A 20,394-nucleotide genomic window follows, 5' to 3' on the forward strand; every position below is an offset into this window, starting at 1 on the left:
TTGGATATTCATAACATTTCCTCTTTGTCTCCACTGAAAAACTCTGACCTTTGATTTTATGTCTCAGTCCAAACACTGAAATAAGGTATCTCTGCCCCATTCAAAAACAAAAAAAGAAAAAAAAAATCATGTAATGGACCCAGAAAGTAGAACTTAAAATATTTTTAAGTAATCTGTTTTAGATCAATTATACTAATATTCTACTATATCAGAGTAACTTAAAATTGAAAGTAAAAGCTGGATCAGCTTCTGTTTTCTGTGAAGGTTACAGGTAACACCTGAGCCCACAAGAATCATGTATTCTGACCAACGCTGAACTTTAGTTTACCAATTATTCTCATTTAAGAAATATGTTCCAAGTGAATATTTATAGCTCTATCACAAAATAAACCAGGCTTGTGGTAGTCTAGAACCACAAACTATAAAACTGGAAGTTTCTGTAAAGAAAGGTAATCCCAATAACTAAGAAACGATTATTTGTTCAAGTAAGTAGTACCATAACCTGAGGGAGAACACAGGTCTTCTGATGCGTAGTCCTGTTTGCCCTTCACTCTGCTCCCAGGTCAAGAGGGTGAGGAATACAGTTACAGCGAATTTCAGAGTTGGAAGGGGAAATTGGAGATAATCTGAGCAGATTAAATTAAAAAAAATTATTATTATTATTTGTATTTTGGGTAAATGTGACACTCTTCTTTCAAATGAGATTTTACATGGAATTTCAAAATAAAGTAGGTGGGCCGAGGTTAAGTGAGTGTATGCAAGCAGGATCGCCTTGGTTTTCCCTTCCTCAGTCCCTCCAGGCTCTGTAACCCCCTAAGGGACAAAAATTAAAACCTCACCTACTTCAGCCTCTACTGTACTCTAGCAACTAGCTGGGTTGACTGACCTGAGTGATGGAAGAAACCGAGGTGATGGGAGAATAGGAACCGAAACGTAGGCCTCTAACTCTGAGCGCAGAGCCCTTTCACCTTTGCCTTCCACTACAGAGAAAACCTAAACCCTTCTTTCCACTTCTATGAACTAAATGTCTTATCTGATATTAAAAACATACCTAAGTGTGGGGGTGGGGTGGGGGGGGAGGGAATGCAGGTTTTATTAACATATGAGAAAGTCATTACATATAACCAAAATAAGTAAATTTTATAATACTTATTTCTTTGTTTTTGAAACTTTGAGTAAAATAAGATACCATTTGAGAATAGAATATAATGAGGAATTATAGTATCCCCTTCAGAGCAGATCTAAGATCATCTCTTTAACATGTACCATGTCCAGGAATATTTTATTTAAACCACATATTTTACAGCAGAAAAGAAAAACACTGATTCTGGATGACCCCCCCCCCAAAAAAAAAAAATCTGATTCAAAATCTAATTACTAAACAACCATTACAAAATGCATGGCTGATAGAACACAATGTTTTTGTTCCTGTATCATGCAGGATTTCATAACTGTGAGACATTTCACTGTGGTTCTGATCTTCTCCTTTCAGAGAAGACTACATTTTCTAGAGTTACATAAAAATTTAAACTGTTAACGATTCTATAAGACATTAGGAAATCAATACCTAGTTCAAAGATTCTACTCTAAGCTCTGTGAACAAATACACAATACTTTGCATCAGTCCTTTCTCTAATATCATTAAGACTAACTACCCTTTAACACAGAGTAAACAAGGTATTTTTGGCAGCTTAGGCACCCAAGGAAATTGAACTAAACTTCAAAAGGCTGCATCCATACTTTAACTATGAAAATATAATATGAAAAAGAGGCTAGTAATCATGTTACCCTTATTAAACTGCAAATGATAAAAGTATACTCTTTCATTCAAAAACACACCTGAGTTTACCTAAAACTTAGAACAGAGAAAAAGGGAATGAATCTTTATTCCACTATGTGTCTGACATTTTGCATTATATCTCATTTAATCCTTCCAACAATGCTTTGAATTACTTCAGCTCACCATTCTACAGATGAAGAAAAGAAGGCTCAGGATAATTTACCCAAAGTTATGTAAGTGGCCATGCCTGAATAAGACCCCTGGGCTATCTACTCCAAAATCTAATCCTATATTCTGATCTATATCTAATCTAATTCTGATAGCTAGCTCAAGAACATTTTCAAGTAAATGGATGGCGTCTGCCCTGAGGCCTCTGTCCTAGCATAAACATCGTTAATTGGTCATAATCTTTGTTGAAATACTAAGTCCAAAGAATGAATATATGTTTTCTGAAAACATACACCTCTTTAAAACTCATTGAGTATTTCAGCTGAAGGTTAAACAGATTCCAAAAGCTTGCCTAGAAATCAAGGCAGAGAGAGTATCCTGCTCCCAAATATGCCAATCTACAAGATTTCCTTGAGATACACTTCATGACATCGGTATTTGAAATTCCGGTCTCTTCAGTCAGATCTAAGTCTGAGTTTAGACTCTATCACTTCTAAGCATATTGCTCAACTTCTCTTGGTCCCAGTTTTCTGACACAGAAAAAAGTAATGAACTCAGAGGTTTACATGGGGAGCTGTAGGAGGTAATACCTATAAAAGGTTTACGAAATAAGCCTTCTATGTTGTCTACTATTTTGAAATAAAGAACCCTTTGACAATATAATATAGATGCCCACTTCAATCAAACTATCTAGACCCATAGACTTTGTTAAAATTCAGGAAGTTTGTTGCTAAAGTATTCCTCAAATTGCTTTGGGCAGATAAGGAAAGTGGAAAAGCAACTGGAAAAAATGAAAGAGCCAATGCAAGGATTCTTGTACCTGCTCTCTGTTTATTTCTAAGGAAATTAAAAAAAAAAAAAAACTATCTATACACTAAAACTAATAATTTAATATTCTAAAACACTCTATTGTTACCATTGGTTTTGTTTCTTTGAAAGGAGGTCTTTTTTTTTTTTTTTTTTAAGATTTTATTTATCTATTTGACAGAGAGAGAGATATCACAAGTAGGCAGAGAGGCAGGCAGAGTGGAGGGGAAGCAGGCTCCCCACTGAGCAGAGATCCCAATGCAGAGCTCAATCCCAGGACCCTGAGATCATGATCAGAGCCAAAGGCAGAGGCTTAACCCACTGAGCCACCCCGGCACCCCTCTTTTTTTTTTAAATTACAGATAGGGCAGATAGAACAAAAAAGGGGGGAGGAAATTAGCAAAGAAGCATTCTTTTTTTTTTTTAATTTTTTATTTTTTTATAAACATATATTTTTATCCCCAGGGGTATAGGGCAAAGAAGCATTCTTGAAATCAATCAAAAGTTATAGATACTATTTGCATAAAATCTGAATATTTTAAGAGGAAGCAAAAAATAAGTTAACATGATCAACCTCTTTGAATATCCTGCCTTTTTAGATCATACCCTTGGAATTTTGGTAAATGCTATAAAAAGGAACCAGTTAGAAACACTGCTTAAAAAGTGGAAGTACAGCAATGATGATTAGTAATAGAAAATGCCTATCTATGTTGCTACATTTTCAGGTCAATGCGTACAAATTATCTTCGCAAAAACAACTGCTTTCTTAAATATGCTAACTGAACAAATGTGTTTTAGAATATTTTATGGTTAAGACATATGAGCATTAATCACAACTGGTTATCATTTCACTCTCATAATTTATATCATTTCTACATCTTAAATGGGCAGGCTAACACAATTTAAGATAGGTTAACTCACTCTTTGTCTGAAAGTAATAATTACTGCACCATCATGCCAAACTACTTCTTTCTCTAAAAGTCAGCCCGGTGGATATTATAACTGACCACCTGAGAGTGGTTACAGTATGCTACAGTGACCTGTAATACAGATTTAAGAAACAGAGATAGAAAAAAACAAAACAAAACAAAACAAAACAAACCTTTCATGTCAAATTGATGAAATACAGACCAGATCTTTGCTATTAAAAAGTGCTGAGGGCTGGAGCGGGGATGGGACACGTGATTTGACATGCTTTTTATTACTGTAAGAAAGGAACTGTCATGCCTAACAACACAGAAATAAAACCACTGCTGATGTTTTCACCCACTTAGTGAAAGTAAAGGAACATAAGATTAATAGGAAAAGAATTAAACATTTAAATCTTAAAGCAGATAGCACCCAATGTGACGAACATCATTCTCCATTTAAATTCCATTCACACCTAAAAATCCACACTAACAAAGTCTGCATAATGAACTAAAAATATTTCTCTTTAGTGAAACATAATGATAACAGATGTTTAGAAACCCTTATCAATTAAGAGGCTAGTTAGCAAAGCCACAGTTTTAGAAATGTGAAGTAGCCCAGGAGCCAGTGATCTGGTGTCCACGGTTCAAGATCCACCCACCACCTTCAGAGAACTCTGGTGAGAGGAACTCAGGCTTCCTCAGGCAGCCAACTCCACTGCTCTGTGTCCTGTACAACAAAGGACAAATCTGCATTTCTACCTACATTTTCTCACTGAGCCTGTTTCCTTTCCCATATGAAAGACTATAAGCCATTTTAGAACAAGTATTAGTTTTCTATTCTCTAGAATTAAAAGACTCAACTCTTGGAATCACTTGTCAAATACCATTATTTCCAGAATCACCCATCATCCTGATCATCTTTTCCTTTATGCATTTTAATATTTACTCTTCTATGTAACCTAGTTTTCAGAATAACATTCCAAGTAGGGTCTGCTTGGAACATAATACTATTATTTCCCGTGATGAGCAAACTTTGTATAATCTGAAAGTGTAATCTAACCTTGTTTTAATGTTTTTAGCAGCTGCCCAATCACTTCTTGTTCATATTGTGCTTGTCATCAAGTAAAATCCCTACAACCTGCTCCTCGGTCTGTGTCATTCTATATTTGAAAATAATTGTTTTCCCAATCTAAATCTAAATCTTAAACTTAACCACAGTTGAAACCCATATATTAATGAAAGATATATTATTTTGGCACAGTATTACCATTGGTTTATTCTGAATAACTATAACATTTAAGTCAGTTTTTGGACAAGTTATTTTGATTTTTTTTCCCATAGTGAAAATTAGAGAACTACCATCTAAAAGGGTAGCACCTAAATAGATGACTAAAATGTCATTTAATCTTGAAACCAGATTCCAGGGAAATTTAGAAGATGAAAAGAGTCTTGGTGTGAGATTAAACTCTCTTAGCAAGAGAAGAGTAGGTTAAAGGAGTAGGTTGATTTTTCTCTGCCCTATGAAAAATGCTGTCTAGCCTCTTGAGAAATATGAGCTGATACTTGTACCACATACATCTTCATTTCTTAATTTAAAATTTTCTAAATTCATAAGAATTAAGATTGAGTGAACTAAATGTTTGAAAGATACCTTAATTCAATTGGTATATCACACACTGAGCACAAACTTACTACAATGCTGAATATTTTTATATACACTTCATTAAGCTCACACAAAAATCTCAAGTAGTTTGGTATCATTTATCTTCATTTACAGGTAAAACGCAGGATCACATGCTATGGTGTTAATAGGTTGAAACTTGAATATCAGCTCTGCAACGGACTAACTCAATGATTTTAGGCAAGTTACTTTATGACTCTGAAACTATAATTGTTGTTTTGCTTGTGTGTAAAATGGGAATACTAATAATTATTTCATAGGTTTCTGTGTAGATACTAAATCGATTAATGCAGGTCAAGAGTTATACAATGTGCCTGGTGGGTAAGTGTTCTAATTATAATCAGGTTCTAAAAAGAAGGACTCTAATTTTCATATTCTCAACCATTTATTCCCTTTACCTCAAAGTGTTAGTAGAGAAATAAAATATCATCTTGCTGTTATAGAAATATAAATTACTCCCTGTATGCTTAAATTTATGGATTTCTTTTCCTCATGTTGAGATTTCAAAATGTTCAGTATATGAAGAGTTAGCTTATTCTATAAAAAAAAAAAATTCTCTTTCCAAGTTTAGGAGACCTTCTCAATCATTTTTGACGGTTAGATGGTTAAGAGAAAGGAATCACAAAGATTTTCTCCAAGAATAATAAGGGAGAGAAACTCATCTCTGTCAACTTAGGTAAAGGAAAATTATACAGTGTATGTGACCTGATCTAATTAAGTCTAATTAAGGCCATTAAATATATTATATTTTCCTATAATAATTTCTAGATATTCAACACAGGCTAGAGAAACTGATAACGAATGCTTGAGAGTAATTTGCTCATCATCTTATACAAAGGGAGAACACATTAAATGTTTATTCCCTGTTAAATATGTGTTTTGTTCTTGTTGTTCAAGAGGAAGCTATTTCTCCTTGTCCATAGAGCGACAGTGGAACAATGACAACAAGGACAAGTTAGGAAGTATTACAGAGTCGGGAGATTTTCTTAGGTTTTTCAAACACTGAATATGTACTTTTCTGAAAAGTATTACGGTAAAACAATCAACTTTTTAAAAAATTCTAAATTCACCCAGATTATTTAAAGTGTAACTACTTTATGCAACTTAAAACTCCTTCCCTCTTCTCTCCCCAACCCAACCCCACACATAATGTATTAAAATAAAAAGTAAGGCAAGCAGATCCTACTGGACTAGAAGAAAAAGGACAGGAGACAATCAATGATGATGTCATTATTGTACAGGACTTTATAAAACTGAGGATTACTAATTAAGTCTTAGTGAAAAATCAGTAAGACTAGGAAAGTTTACATATTCTTAATAGTTTATAAACTCTGAAAGTAGAAAGTGTATGATGATAGTCAAAGTCTACCTTCATTATCTATGACTAAGGATGTGACAGTCTTTTAAAAGCTGAATTGAAATGAGGAGAAAAGCCTGTCCAGGGTTAAACACTAATTTATGCAATCCCTGGTTTCGACAAGAATCTTGTCAATGTCAAGCAGCAGGTACACTGACAGCAGGATGGGCTGTACAGCTTTGTGTCAGAACTAGGATGGAAGGCACCAATTTATGAAGGCTGTTACAAACACAGGACTTCAAAAGTGTGAAGAAAAATGATTTCGCCTGAAGAAAATGATGGGAATTTTTATAACTTTGCAGGCAATACTATTAGCTTAAAGGAACACAGTTCTTTCATTTTGTGGGAAAAACTAGTATACTTTAAAAAAAGATTTATGGATTTTTATTTTAGGCCTGCATTTTAAGAGTCCTAATATAGAAATCCATTATACGAGTAACATACACTGTAATTGAAAAGTTTTAAATGAAATATAAGAGAGAGAAAAAGAGTTAATTCAAAGAAAAAGTTGGTGCAAAGAAGCAGTTTGGGTTTCCTTCCAAGAGAGAGAATTTGGGATGCATGCCCAACTCTTGGTTTGAAAGTTCCAATCAGCAGCTGCTGGTGGCAATCCAGGGTCAGCAAACATCACTTTGAAAAGATGGACAATAAGGGAAGCTGCTCTTACCAAAGTCTTGAAAGAAAACTAAAGAAGTGGAATCAACATTAATTAAGAATCTATGTGCCAGGCATTTCAATTATTCAATGACTGAATAAAATGTTTATTGAGCAGCTACTATGAACTTCTCAGCAACTCTATAAAATTGCATATTTTTATGGCTATTTTTCAGAGGAGGAGAAAAAAGTGAGGTTAAAAAAGGATTATATGTCTTGTCCAGGTTATGTTTCTCTTTCCACACATCCCAGTGGATGCTGAAGGAGAGAATTAGATTGATCATGGGAAACTCTTGGAGGCTTATAGAAATAGATCCAGATCAAGTGTTTTCCACCTCACTTGCATTTTAAACACATCATGAAATTTATAAAGTAGGTATAATAACATTTAGATGCTACCTTTCTTTTTTTTTTTTTAATTTTTTATTTTTTATAAACATATATTTTTATCCCCAGGGGTACAGGTCTGTGAATCACCAGGTTTACACACTTCACAGCACTCACCAAATCACATACCCTCCCCAATGTCCAGAATCCCACCCCCTTCTCCCAAACCCCCTCCCCCCGGCAACCCTCAGTTTGTTTTGTGAGATTAAGAGTCACTTATGGTTTGTCTCCCTCCCAATCCCATCTTGTTTCATTTATTCTTCTTCTACCCACTTAAGCCTCCATGTTAGATGCTACCTTTCTTAATGTAGAATAAATTATCCATAATGCTAGCTACTCTGCAGGGCTCAAATGAGGGAACAAACGGCCCTGAGATGGCTATACTCTCCGTAAACAGCTACTATACTTTAAATGAATTAATATAAGTAAAGAGCTTAGAATAACATCTGTTGAAAAATTAAGTGTTCAATAAAGTGCACTATTATTGCTACTTCACAAATGTAAAGCTCTATTCTTTATAATGTCACATAAAACATTAAGTTTTTTTTCCCACTGGTTTGAGTCAAGCGATTTGATTGTTATTATCCTAGTGAATTACAGAGGTTGAAAACCTAACACCCAATGCTAAATGAGCCTTTAGGTGGCACTTTACATTTCCAAAGTGATTTTTAAGTTATTGGTATTAATAACCAATGTGATATAAAAGAGAGGCTAAGAAATCTGGTCAATTAGCAACATGTTCATTTTTCTTCCAACGAAGACAGAACCCAGAGGCAATCAATCATCTTTACTGGGGCAAATCTTACTAGCTTACCAAATATAGTAATTGTCTTTACAAAATTCATCCAAGTTAATGTTCCCCATCTTGGTATCTATGGACAAGGAGCATTAACTCCCCAGAGAACATGACTCCTAAGAAGGAAAGTATAATAAAGCAGTAAAATGTACCAATACAAACTATTACCTGTTCCAAGATATTTATCCTCAGAAGCTTAGGTGAACACAAATCATTCTGTTGTATACTTGACCGTCAATGGTCAGACCGTTACTCTGGTCGTTACCTAAGACCTTAGAGCTATAATATATTTTAAACAAGGGATATTCTTTAATTTCATAATTTGATAAACTTCACAATATTGTTATGTTTCTCTGAGTGTTATCACATTCAACAACACAAACTTTGACACTATTTTTCTTTTTTTTTTTCTTTCAAGATTTTATTTAAATGCAAGATAGTTCACATATAGTGTAGTATTAGTTTTGGGGATAGAATTTAGTGATTCAGCAGTTGCATATAACACCCAGGCTCATTACATTACGTGCCCTCCTTAATGCCCATCACCCAGTTACCCCATCCCCCCACACAACTCCCCTCCAGCAACCCTGTTTGTTCCCTATATTTGAGGCTCTCATGATTTGCCCCCCTCGAGACACTATTTTTCTAAGTGCTCTCTGGAATCTGGGAGAGTCTATATATTGTTCAGGCTCTTTTTAAAAACTTCATCAATAGTGTGGTGTGGTATGTCAATGATGGGCCATCCCCTTCAATGCCAGAACAAGAATATTCCATGGTAGTTGATAAGTTGACTCTATAATCATGAAGAGCATATGTTCTTAACAGGATTACCTAGTTTCTTATTTAGATTTTGTTTTATATTTTCATAGCTAGTAGGGGACAATTCTTTATAAGTGTCATGCAAAAATTATGAAGAGCATTAAAAAAAAGTCCTCATTTAAAACTGTGTTGGTGGTAGGAAAATCTCTCTCCATGAATAGGTCTCAGGAATAGATGGATAGATCACAGATAAATGAGGTCTCATGAGATTAAATGGTTTTTTTTTTCTTTTATGTTCTACCTTATTTTGTTCTCTAAATGAAAAATTTAGAACTATCACAGCTTTTTAAACACTGACATCTTTCATGTGTTTCCATGTGTACACACACACATACACACACATACACATCTTAGAATGTTCAAGTACCTACTTAACATTTTTATCTATTTTAATACATTACTACCTGGCATGAAGATGAGTTCAAGAAGCCTGAAACCTTGGTAATAGTCCTAGGATTATATTAATGTTAACGGTTTATGCATAAATGCCCACCTTCCCAGAGCATTTTCCAATACTGAATTTCGCTGAAGTCGTAGAGCAATAATATAGTCATTACGTTTATGCAGACTTTCAAATATCAGATTCCTAGTGAGGACCTCTACCGAACACTGGCTAGGGGTTAACTATTAGCTTCTGCTTAATAAACATGGAAAGTTCTCATTTGTATATCCATTTAAACTTCTCTAGTAGCTACTAAAAGACTAGAAACTGAGAGTGAACTGTCATAGTATGCTTTACACATGATTTTTACTAAGGGTTAAACTTTTTGCTGTAAAAATACATCTTGATCAACTCCCTCTGCCATGTTCCTGGGCAGTTTCTAAATATTTATTTTATTTTTCAAAATTCCTTTCCAATTCTTGACCTCATTATTTTCAACTGATAACCTGCTTTTACTTCACAGAGAAGAGAGCTCATTAGAATTATCCAGCTTCTTTCTCTGAAACCCAACAATTTAACCTCACCACATCTATACTTACTTCTCTCTCCTCCTCTCCCTAGTGTTCCTCAAATACCCAAAGTCACATGTGAGTGTGCCCCACTTTCTTATCATGGCCTGGGTTTTGAAAAAATCTTTACTCCTATTACTACAACCTCTCCTTCTCTCTTTGCTTTGCTGTGCCTTTGATGTAAACAGGCTTGGGTTTTTACCCTGAGTTCTTTTACTCTTTATTCTCATCCTCTATGCTTTTCTTCACAACCAAGATCTTAAAAGTAGCCTACACGTCATTTCCTTATTTCCCACTCATTCTCAAAAAGCCGTAAGTTGCGATACACATGCATCATTCCACTGGAAATGCATTCTACAGCTACCAGTCACCTACTGATAGCCAAATCCAACAGGTCCTTTCCCGTTCTTCTCTTTCCTGATGTTTCCAGCACTAGATATTATGTATTCAGAACCCATTCCTGCTGTCCTCCTGGCTACACTTTCTCAGTGTCCCTTCCCATGGCTTAACTATGAAATTCCCCAGGAGTCTGACCCCAGTCCTTGTCTTTCTCTTTTTGCACATTTTCTCTAGGCAATCTCACCCATACTCTTTATTTTCGCCTAAATTCTGATGACTCCCAGGGTCCTCACCTCTTGCCTTAACTATTGTAATAAATAACTAGTCTCCACACTCTCTGCTTTCACTGAAACCCATTTTCTAGACTAGGGCAATAATCTCTCTCTAATATTTTATTTATTTGAGAGAGAGAGAGAGAGAGAGAGAGAGCGGTGGGTGGGCGGTGGGGAAGCAAAGGGAGAGGGAGAAGCAGACTCTCCATTGAGCAGGGAGCCTGATGTGATTGCGGGGCTCGATCCTAGAACCCTGAGATCATGACCTGAGCTGAAGGCAGATGCTTAATTGACTGAGCCACCCAGGTGCCCCAGGGCAATAATCTCTTACAGCAAAGATCACATTATGACACTCTCCGCTCACACTCTTTCAGCAGTCCCTATTCTGAGGGTAAAATTCCAGCTTCTTACCATAACCCACCTTCCTCTTCACTTTGGCCCCACGTGCCTTTTCAGCCTCATCTACTGACATTAATACATAGACCTGTTCTGTGGCCAATGTACCTTGCTCTACTGTGCCCTCTAGAATTTCCTGACTTCATCCTTTTCTTACTTTCCTCCCCTTTTCCCCAAGCTAAGTGCTAACTACTCTTCAAGACTTTCAAGACTCACATTAAACTTCAGTTATCCAGATGTAACAAATATTTACTGAGGGTACCTTATTTTCCAGGTACTGTTCTGAATGCTGAAGTATTAAGCTGAGACAAGGTACCTGTTCTCAAACGGATTTAACCTAGGGGTTGGAGGCCGGAGCAAGATATGCAGAAAATAAAGCAGGGCAAAGGGGCTAGAGAATTTGTGTGATGGCACACTGCTGTTTTATAATCGGATGATCAGGGAGGGCCTTGTACCTCCATGAGTCAGCTCCAGACTGAGTTAAGTAACTCTGTGCTCTGCTCATATAAACAGATGCTGGCTTACTTCCTGGGCTCCTCTGCTAGTCCGGGACTCCTTGAGAGCAGAAACTATGCATTTCTGTTCTCTAGCACATAATCATTCTAAGGACATGTACCCAGCACTGTTCTGGGTGGAGAGGTAAAGCCACATAATAAGTGCTTGAAAAAACAATGTTTGGAATAGACTGATAAATATTTGAAATGATAACAGGAGAACCTCAAATATAAAAATTTCACTTTATACTTAATATTTCTATAATATATCAATACTAAAACAGGGACAAAGAGTTAAACAAAATAGTAACATATTCCTGAAACTATGCATGGTAGGGAAGTACAAATTAAAGAAACATTTCATATGAGAAATGTATTTTGCTCTGTATTTTAAAGCACTGAGACTAAATTCTCAGATGTGTAAGAATTTTGGAAACAGTATAATTAAGGGAGAATTTTGCAAGGAATTGGGAAATAGATTGTATGTATAGAGTGAAAGTAGGTGATAACACCGTATAGGTAACACTATTGGTTTAGTTGTGGGAGTATTTCATTTACTAATGATAGATAGGAACAAGTTTAAGGCTATTGGTATTTTATCACGAAAAACCATAATCATGTTGCTGTTAACCTCACTGAAAGCAAAGGAAAAATTAAAACTGAAAGGTGATGTTTTATCTTATTTTTTTCCTCTTATATTTTCAGATCCTTTTTGTAAATTTTTGGCATTTTTTAAGACTAAAACTCCCTAATTATGATCAACTTTCTTCTTGTTATTTTTATTTTGCTTGGTTTTACTTTTTCCAATAAAAAATGTAACTCAAAATTACAGAAAGTGTATAAAATTGAAAAAAAAATGTATGTATATACACACTTAGAGTATACATACTTCTACTACACTAAACCACTTCACCTTGAGTATATTCTCATTCAAATCTATACATTGCTTTTATTCACTCATCATAAATATTTCCATTAATATTACAGCCTTCATAATGATCTTTCACCACAGCTGTAAAATATTTCATCCAGCAGATGGAAGATCACTTATTTTACCATTCTCTTATTGTTAGGCATTTAGGCAACAATGTTGCAATTATTATCTCTTAGCAATTAGTTTATTTCCTTTGCTCTTTCCCTAGGAGATATTAACAACTGTGGGATTATTGGTTTAAAGGGTATGAACACTTTTAAGGTTTGGGAAAAAATCAGAAGGATCACATCAATTTACACTGCCATCACCCATGTATAAAAGTACTCACATCACTGCATCCTTGCCAGTATGAGAATTATCTAATTTTTTCCCATTCACTCATGCATTTAACACTGTACTTAACTGTTTCAATTTTCATTTGAATACTACTAGAGTTCAATATTTCTAATTTTTAGTTATGAAAGATGACACTGCTACTTCAGCAAGAAACCATATTGAGCATAAGTCAACAGTTCAAGGCCATAAAAATAAAATAAAATAAAAATGTTTAAGTTAATTTAATCATGGCATGATTAACTGTTATTGTGCTCCATGATAATTAGGCATTAATGGCAAGCAGTTCATGTAAGTGGCTATTATTACTATTATTTACACATAGCCAGATCAAGCATTCTTAGATTTAGGGAGGGCTGGACCAAGGGGGGATATAAGGGTTTTTTTAGGCTCCCATAAAGATCCCTTGATCTGGAACCAGATGTGACCCAGAAGGCAAGTTCTCTTTCTTCCTTAGCTCAACAAAGCCTCTATAAACCAAGCACTCAGTAAAGATCACAGGCACTATAAACATAGTCTGGCTGAAGGTAGACTAGAACTTACTTTATTGACAAGCAAAGACGAGGCCCAGTCAGATGTAAGTCAAAGAGCTGACCAAAGAAATGCCCATTAAATTTCTTGTCTCCTTTCTATGATTATTCCTCAAGCTAAGGATCTAGGTTTTCAGCAAGACTTCTGAAGAACTTTTAAATCCTGAATTATTTCCATTTCCTTTCACATAGAGAAAAAGAAAGGACCAGAGGCTCAACATATTCCTATTTTCCCAATCCACCTTATTAAATTATGCAGGTGGGATCTGGGTAACAGGATTTAAAGGACTTGCCTCTGCCAAAAATCCTTCTCTCCAACACTGTCTGAATGCATTAGATTCTTGATGTTTCTAAGCACATAATTCTGGGAAAATTAGAGAAAGTTAGGTGCGTGAACGGTAAGAAGGGGTAACAGTAACCCACACCTCACTGTGAAATTAATTTAACTAGACTGATTTTAGGTTCTTAGAATACTTTAGTCTGAAGCATGCAGAGGACAGGAATAAGAATTCCAATATGGAGAGGATGTAGTGAGAAGCCAAACGAATTAAATCATTTTGAGGTTACTTAAAAAATAACATAGCTGAGGACAGTATACTACAGAAAAATAGGGAAGAAGGCCAAGCTTTTGATAATAGAAATGTATGTTTCCATACACCTTGGGAGTTTACAAAGCCCATTACCATTGACCACACTACTTAATCCTCAGAATAACCCTGTACTGAAACTGAGACCCAGAGATATTAAGTAACTTACCCAAAGTCACATAGGTAGTAAGTGGCAGAGCCGGGACTCGACCCAGGTCTTCTGATTCCTCCTGTGCATTTCCAGCTCCCCTGGAGCTGAAGCAGGGGCAGAAAGGGAGGTGGAAGTAATTTGCCCAAGACCAGCCTTGCCCTCTCCCCTTCTTTTAAAGGCCAAGCAGAGCAGACATTTAACTCTTGCAGTGACCCCTTTTTATCAAATTCTCTCAGGATATAGCACACAGAAATCTGAAAATGTATCTCAGCCTTGGACTCAAGAATGGCAGTAAGTAGTAAATGATGTCAGAAGTAATTTTGGCAGTACTTTGCCACTGATGTGAAATTTACTGGAATCTCAAAGTATAGTAAATCTCATTTCAGAAAGCAAAACTTATTTTTATAAGTGAAATTATTTAAAGCAGTATGTTTAAAATTTTCTGTTTAGCAGTTTCAGTCACATCTTTCAAATTATACCATTATAAATATTATTTTGAAAAATATCTAAGAACCAAGATACCAGTTCTACATTTAAACTACTCTACAGCTATTTTGGTTTACCTTACTGATCAGTGATTATTTTCACTAAAGCAATTAAAATCATTAGAATGGACAGAATATTCAGTCTTTTTATAGCTAATTTTAAGTATTTTCAACAAATTAATAGGAAAGTGTATCATTTTCTTGAGATGTAAGTCTTATGTTCATTTCTAAATTATATCTAAAATGTTCCTAATGTAGTCTTTTATAATTAATTTTCTATGACAAAATTTAGAGTTTTCAGTCTCCAATTTCTTGAATAGTTCCTTAATTTTTCTTAGGGAATTATATATTTTAATTTCTGATCTCAATTACTTACATTTCTAATACATTTTAAACACATTCAGTGAGAAATTTTTCTCTTCTTTGCTTATTTCCTAAGAATGCAAGGATACAATTTAAATCAACTGGGCACATTGATTTGATAACAACTTTTTACCATTTCTAGGTGTTTTTATACTCAGCTCCAGTACATCTCAGTCCCTAACAGTCTTTGCATTTATGAGAACTACTATCAGTAGGGCTAGGTGTTAAATAAGCATCAATTATAATCAGGGATTATGAAAGATCAACCAGCAATATCAGTTTATTTGTGGCCAAAGCTTTTAGAGGCTTTTTGAACTTGAAACGATGCCCTATGCAACCAGACTTCATTTGAGGATCAGTCTTGTCTGAGATGGAACATACCCAACCTAATATAATAGTTAAAAGCCACGTGAAACCTTTAAGATTAATAAAAAGGCAAATATTTTAAATAAAAACAAAAAAGGAAGAGGACAAGGAGGAGGAGTCTGGATAAGGAGGAAGAAGAAAAGAAGAGAAGGGGAACAAAACAGAAGAGAAAAAAAATGCTTACCTAGAATAAACAAAAAATTCTGAATAAGTACTAACACTCTCAAACTCTTGATATGCCTCCCTTTTTCCCCTCGCTTTAAGACTTCAATTCCATATTTAAAAAATCTAATTGTTTTACATACTCATGGTCAAGTTCAGGAATTCCTAATAATAATAATAATAATAATAATATTTGTATTCTCTGATCATTTTATGAGGTAAAAAAAGGTACTTTTTCCATGTTATTTTCAGGCTCTTCAAGATAAAGGATCATTATATTCTCTCAGATCATTCATTAAATAGTACTAAAAGTGGTTATCAACATTAAAAAAAAGAACACAAATCCATACATTTTAAAGTTTGAACCATACAGAAACAGAATTAAATTGACTCCTAATATCTTACTTTGTATAATAAGTTCATATCTTATCCTAATATCTTACTTTGTATAATAAGTTAAGCACGACCAAAAGGGCTTACCCTAATTTCTTAATCACATGATCTGGGGGGAAATGAGCATACTTCAGGCAAGATAAAAATGCCAGTAAGAGGTCATTATAAAGTTAATACTAGTTTTGGAAAGTCAGTGTTAGCTTTCCCAACTTAATTCCTTCTCATTATCCTATTCTTTTAATGTGCATAACAAAACTGTAATCAAGAACCATGCCAACAATGGTTCCCAGACTGGAACAATCTCAGTCTGATGGAGGCCTTATTAATATTTATTAGGTGGCTTCTGAAAGGAAAGAAATATATATCTTCTACTTCTCTTATATCTTTTTAATCCTTGGGTATATAGGGCAATCTGTTGTCCAAAATAGCTTTGCTACAAAAAGAATCAGAGAATATTTATTGAAAAACTATCCTATTAAACTGTTACACTTGGATTTGATGTCTGACGAAGGACTCTTCAGTAATAAAGGTGACCACCAGAACTACATAAATCATTCAACACATAATTTCTGACCTCCTTCCACTGTTTTAGTTATCAGGCCACTTCATGTGCTCACTAAAAGCTCTAATCCCTTCAAGCTCTAAAAGACCTGGTACAGACAGTATGTTATCTATCCCTTATTTATAGAGTTCCTATGCACTCCCACTAGCTATTGCCCAACCATAAATTCTGCCCTTGCTTATAATTATAAGTACCTGAAAAGGGCAGGTTTCTTAAAATAAGAATTTAAAAATAAATTAGAATTTTTGTCCCTCCAGATCACTCAGGTGAGCCCTGGAATTATATCCAAGATGATCAATTCATCTCACTTAATTGCTGGTACCAGGAAAACAAGAACAGAAGATCAAGAGCAGTAAAATATAAGAGGCTGCTTATTTTCTAGGAAGTTTTTAACAAGCTTTTAACTAATTAAAACAATATTATTGAAAAGCTTTAGGACATACCAGCATATTAGTAAAAAAAGCAATATAAATGTTGAAACAAAATAGAATTTTTAGTCTTTTAGGATTCTCCTTCACTTAAGAATGTTCACTTACCCAGTGGAATTAACCTGCTTTGACACTTTCTTTTGAAATGTCATCTTAACAAAAAAAGGGATTTCACATTTTGCCTTAGACTAGTTTATTGGAGAATAACAAATACAAAACCCAAGTAAATGGTGAAAATGCATTATTGCTGGAACATGTAAATATCATGTGGGTTATCAGATGAGAATTATAGAGAAGGACAGCAATATTATAAAGCTATAATGGTAGTCTTCACAAATGACAATTTCTAAAAGTTAATAAATAGACGTTTCCAGAATCAGAGTTAAGCTAATATAAAATTAAAAGACCAGTGAGTTACGTATTTGTAACACAAGATCTTTTTTTTTTTTTTTAAAGATTTTATTTATTTATCAGAGAGAGAGAGGGGGAGAGAGAGCGAGCACAGGCAGACAGAATGGCAGGCAGAGACAGAGGGAGAAGCAGGCTCCCTGCCGAGCAAGGAGCCCGATGTGGGACTCGATCCCAGGACACTGGGATCATGACCTGAGCCGAAGGCAGCTGCTTAACCAACTGAGCCACCCAGGCGTCCCGTAACACAAGATCTTAATTTTATTTTTATGTAATAAAATACTATTACTAATGACACGAGTATTTAGAAGGGACCTAAAATTTCAGGAATATATTCTGTCCTCTATTCAAAGAAAAGTTAAGAATCTAAAAACATATTTGAGGATAAAATTGTCTTTTATATATTTAGTCTCTATTTGTAACACAAAAATTGAATATTATGTTACTAATAAGACGTTTGGAACATCTAAAACAATATATTTAAACATAAATCTTCATCCTATTTTAAAGCTGGGAAATTTGAAACTAGAAGGAAAGTAACAAGATAGTTAAGATCTTTTCCAAAATATATCCCATAGACTTTCTGTCACAGGTTAAAAAACAAACAAACAAACAAACAAACCCCCACAGAATTCCATGAGCAAATAGGTTTGTGAAGCTATTATTTAATCTCTCTCTTAGAGATTAAAAGACATATCACTAGTATGAATGTTAAACAGTAATTTCTAAATAAAAATAATAAAAAATAAAAGCATTCAAAGCTAATTAACATAAGCTCATAGATCTAATAAGTGATTTAGCAAGGTTGCAGGATAACTACAAATCACTGAGAAGGAAATTACAGAAGACCTAAACAAATGGAAAACAAAACAAAACAAAATAAAATACATATTGTCTTAATAAGTCCCATAATAAAAAACCAAACTTAATTTTCCTTAACCCAGCATTTTCCTTTAACCAGAAAGCGGAACACACTTCAGAAAATCCTGAGCTAAGTGAACTAGACATTAAAAAATATACACAAAAAATTAGTGACTTTTGTATTCTTATCGTGGTTTAAGTTGCTTAACTAGAGCCTCTTCAATTATGTTTACTCTTTTTTTTTTTTTTTTTTTAAGATTTTAGCGAGAGAGGGAACACAAGCAGGGGGAGTGGGAGAGGGAGAAGCAGGTTTCCCGCTTAGCAGAGAGCTCAATGTGGGTTCCATCCCAGCCCTCCGGGACCATGACCTGAGCCCTGAGGCAGATGCTTAATGACTGAGCCACTGAGGCACCTCCAATTATGTTTACTCTTAATAAACTATATGGGTTTCTTTTTAAGGCAAATAAAATGTACTCACTGTTGTAGTACTTCCTTTCCCTTCTGAATGGGGCTCTCAGTCAATAACAGGTTGCTAAGGGAGTTATATCAAGCCAAGGTGTAAAACTGTTGCTAGTAGTTCTCAAGTTTAAAAGAATTGGAAGCTCTATAACATTTGAGTATTTCACTCAAGGAGACAGATCAACTCTACTCTTTCCTAGAGATGTGATAGTGAAGCCTATTGTTCATGATTCTAGAATAAATAGTACATGTCCAGTAAAGTTCAGAAAATTAAGCTCAGGAGGAAGGGTAGTCCACAGACATCAAAAGATACCACCTTCTTCTAAAGGTTAAAAAAAAAAAAAAAAAAAGCCAAGAGGATATAAGGCTGTTTTGGAAATAGAGTGAAAGCAGAGAGATACAACTAATAAATGAGATGGCCAAAGTTAAGAATATAGAAAAACAGTGTTAAGTAGAGACACAAGATGACCATGTAAAATTAACAAAGAGAATCAACAACTGACAACTGACTATGGTATGCAGTCAAATATGTATCCTAAGTCCCCTTGTAGCCAGTCACCATCAGGGTTCACAATCACTGGCTTCAGAGGAGATGTGCTGCGTGGGCTCCATCTGAAAGTGAATGAAGTCTGTGGCACAATGAGCGATATTCTTTTTCTGTTTTTTTAGGTGCAGATGGAAGAGGGTCAGAAATTTACTTGAAACTACAATAGAACTGAGTGCATTTTTAAAATTCAAGAATGCCCCTTCAGATTTATAAAAATCTTTAAAATACACTGACATGAGTGTCTAGTCAAGGTACATGCCCAATGGAAAGGTGACATATTTGGAAACAGAGAAATAAAATGAAACAAAAATATTCCTCAAATTCATTTATTTTACTATTTTATTTCCTGTGCAGTGAGTATATTAGCAAGTCTTTCGCATTGTATGCAAAGGAATGGTAAAATTCAGTGCAGTTTGAAATTACAGTTTTAAAAGCCCTGGTAAGTAAAGTAAATGAAAAAACAAAAATTTACACTTGGAAGAAAGCAAGGCTTGAGCCTACTTAGAGCCTACTTAATCAAAAAAGTCAAAGGAAAAATACTTCACCTGAGAATCCCAGCACCCTTCAGCTAAAGGTCTCACCCATGATGTCTCCTTATGACTACTTTGAAGGAAAAAGCAAATCATATAATACCCAGCATAAATCTAAAGCATCATGGATTCAATTCCTAATTAACCAACATCATAATTCAGGGTCCCACACTTTAGGTTGCTATTAATAAAGCTGAGACTTAGAAAAGAAAAGATTAACCTATTATCTATTGGCATGCACTTATACAAAAAGAAAATGTTGCAGATTTTTCAGTTATGCTAACTTGATTCTTAATGTTAATATTCAAATAATTTAAGGCTTGGATTGTTTTATGAATTACAATTAAAGTTAGAGACAAAATCATAGTATAACTATAGTAACTTTAAAAAGACAGACAGCACATCTTCAGTAATATCCTGACATGTTACTTCACTTTGGAAGTTATTTCACCTTTGGAAAAAGTAACATGAAATAATAATATA

General features: G+C 34.7%; 1 protein-coding gene across 3 annotated transcripts in view; it reads right to left on the reverse strand.

Annotated features, from left to right (window-relative positions):
- Nucleotides 1-20,394, reverse strand: part of TDRD3 (tudor domain containing 3) — a 166,565-nt gene that overhangs the window by 9,911 nt on the left and 136,260 nt on the right. For 2 of the 3 annotated variants that reach the window (XM_059143675.1, XM_059143677.1), the window contains one exon: nucleotides 14,366-14,451. The exons of the other annotated variant lie outside the window; for it this stretch is intronic. In XM_059143675.1, the coding sequence (XP_058999658.1) occupies nucleotides 14,366-14,451 (86 nt within the window). The remainder of the gene's footprint in view (nucleotides 1-14,365; nucleotides 14,452-20,394) is intronic. 3 annotated transcript variants of the gene reach the window in all.

The sequence above is a fragment of the Mustela lutreola genome, chromosome 13 (genome assembly GCF_030435805.1).
Source record: "Mustela lutreola isolate mMusLut2 chromosome 13, mMusLut2.pri, whole genome shotgun sequence".
Lineage (NCBI taxonomy): Eukaryota > Metazoa > Chordata > Mammalia > Carnivora > Mustelidae > Mustela > Mustela lutreola.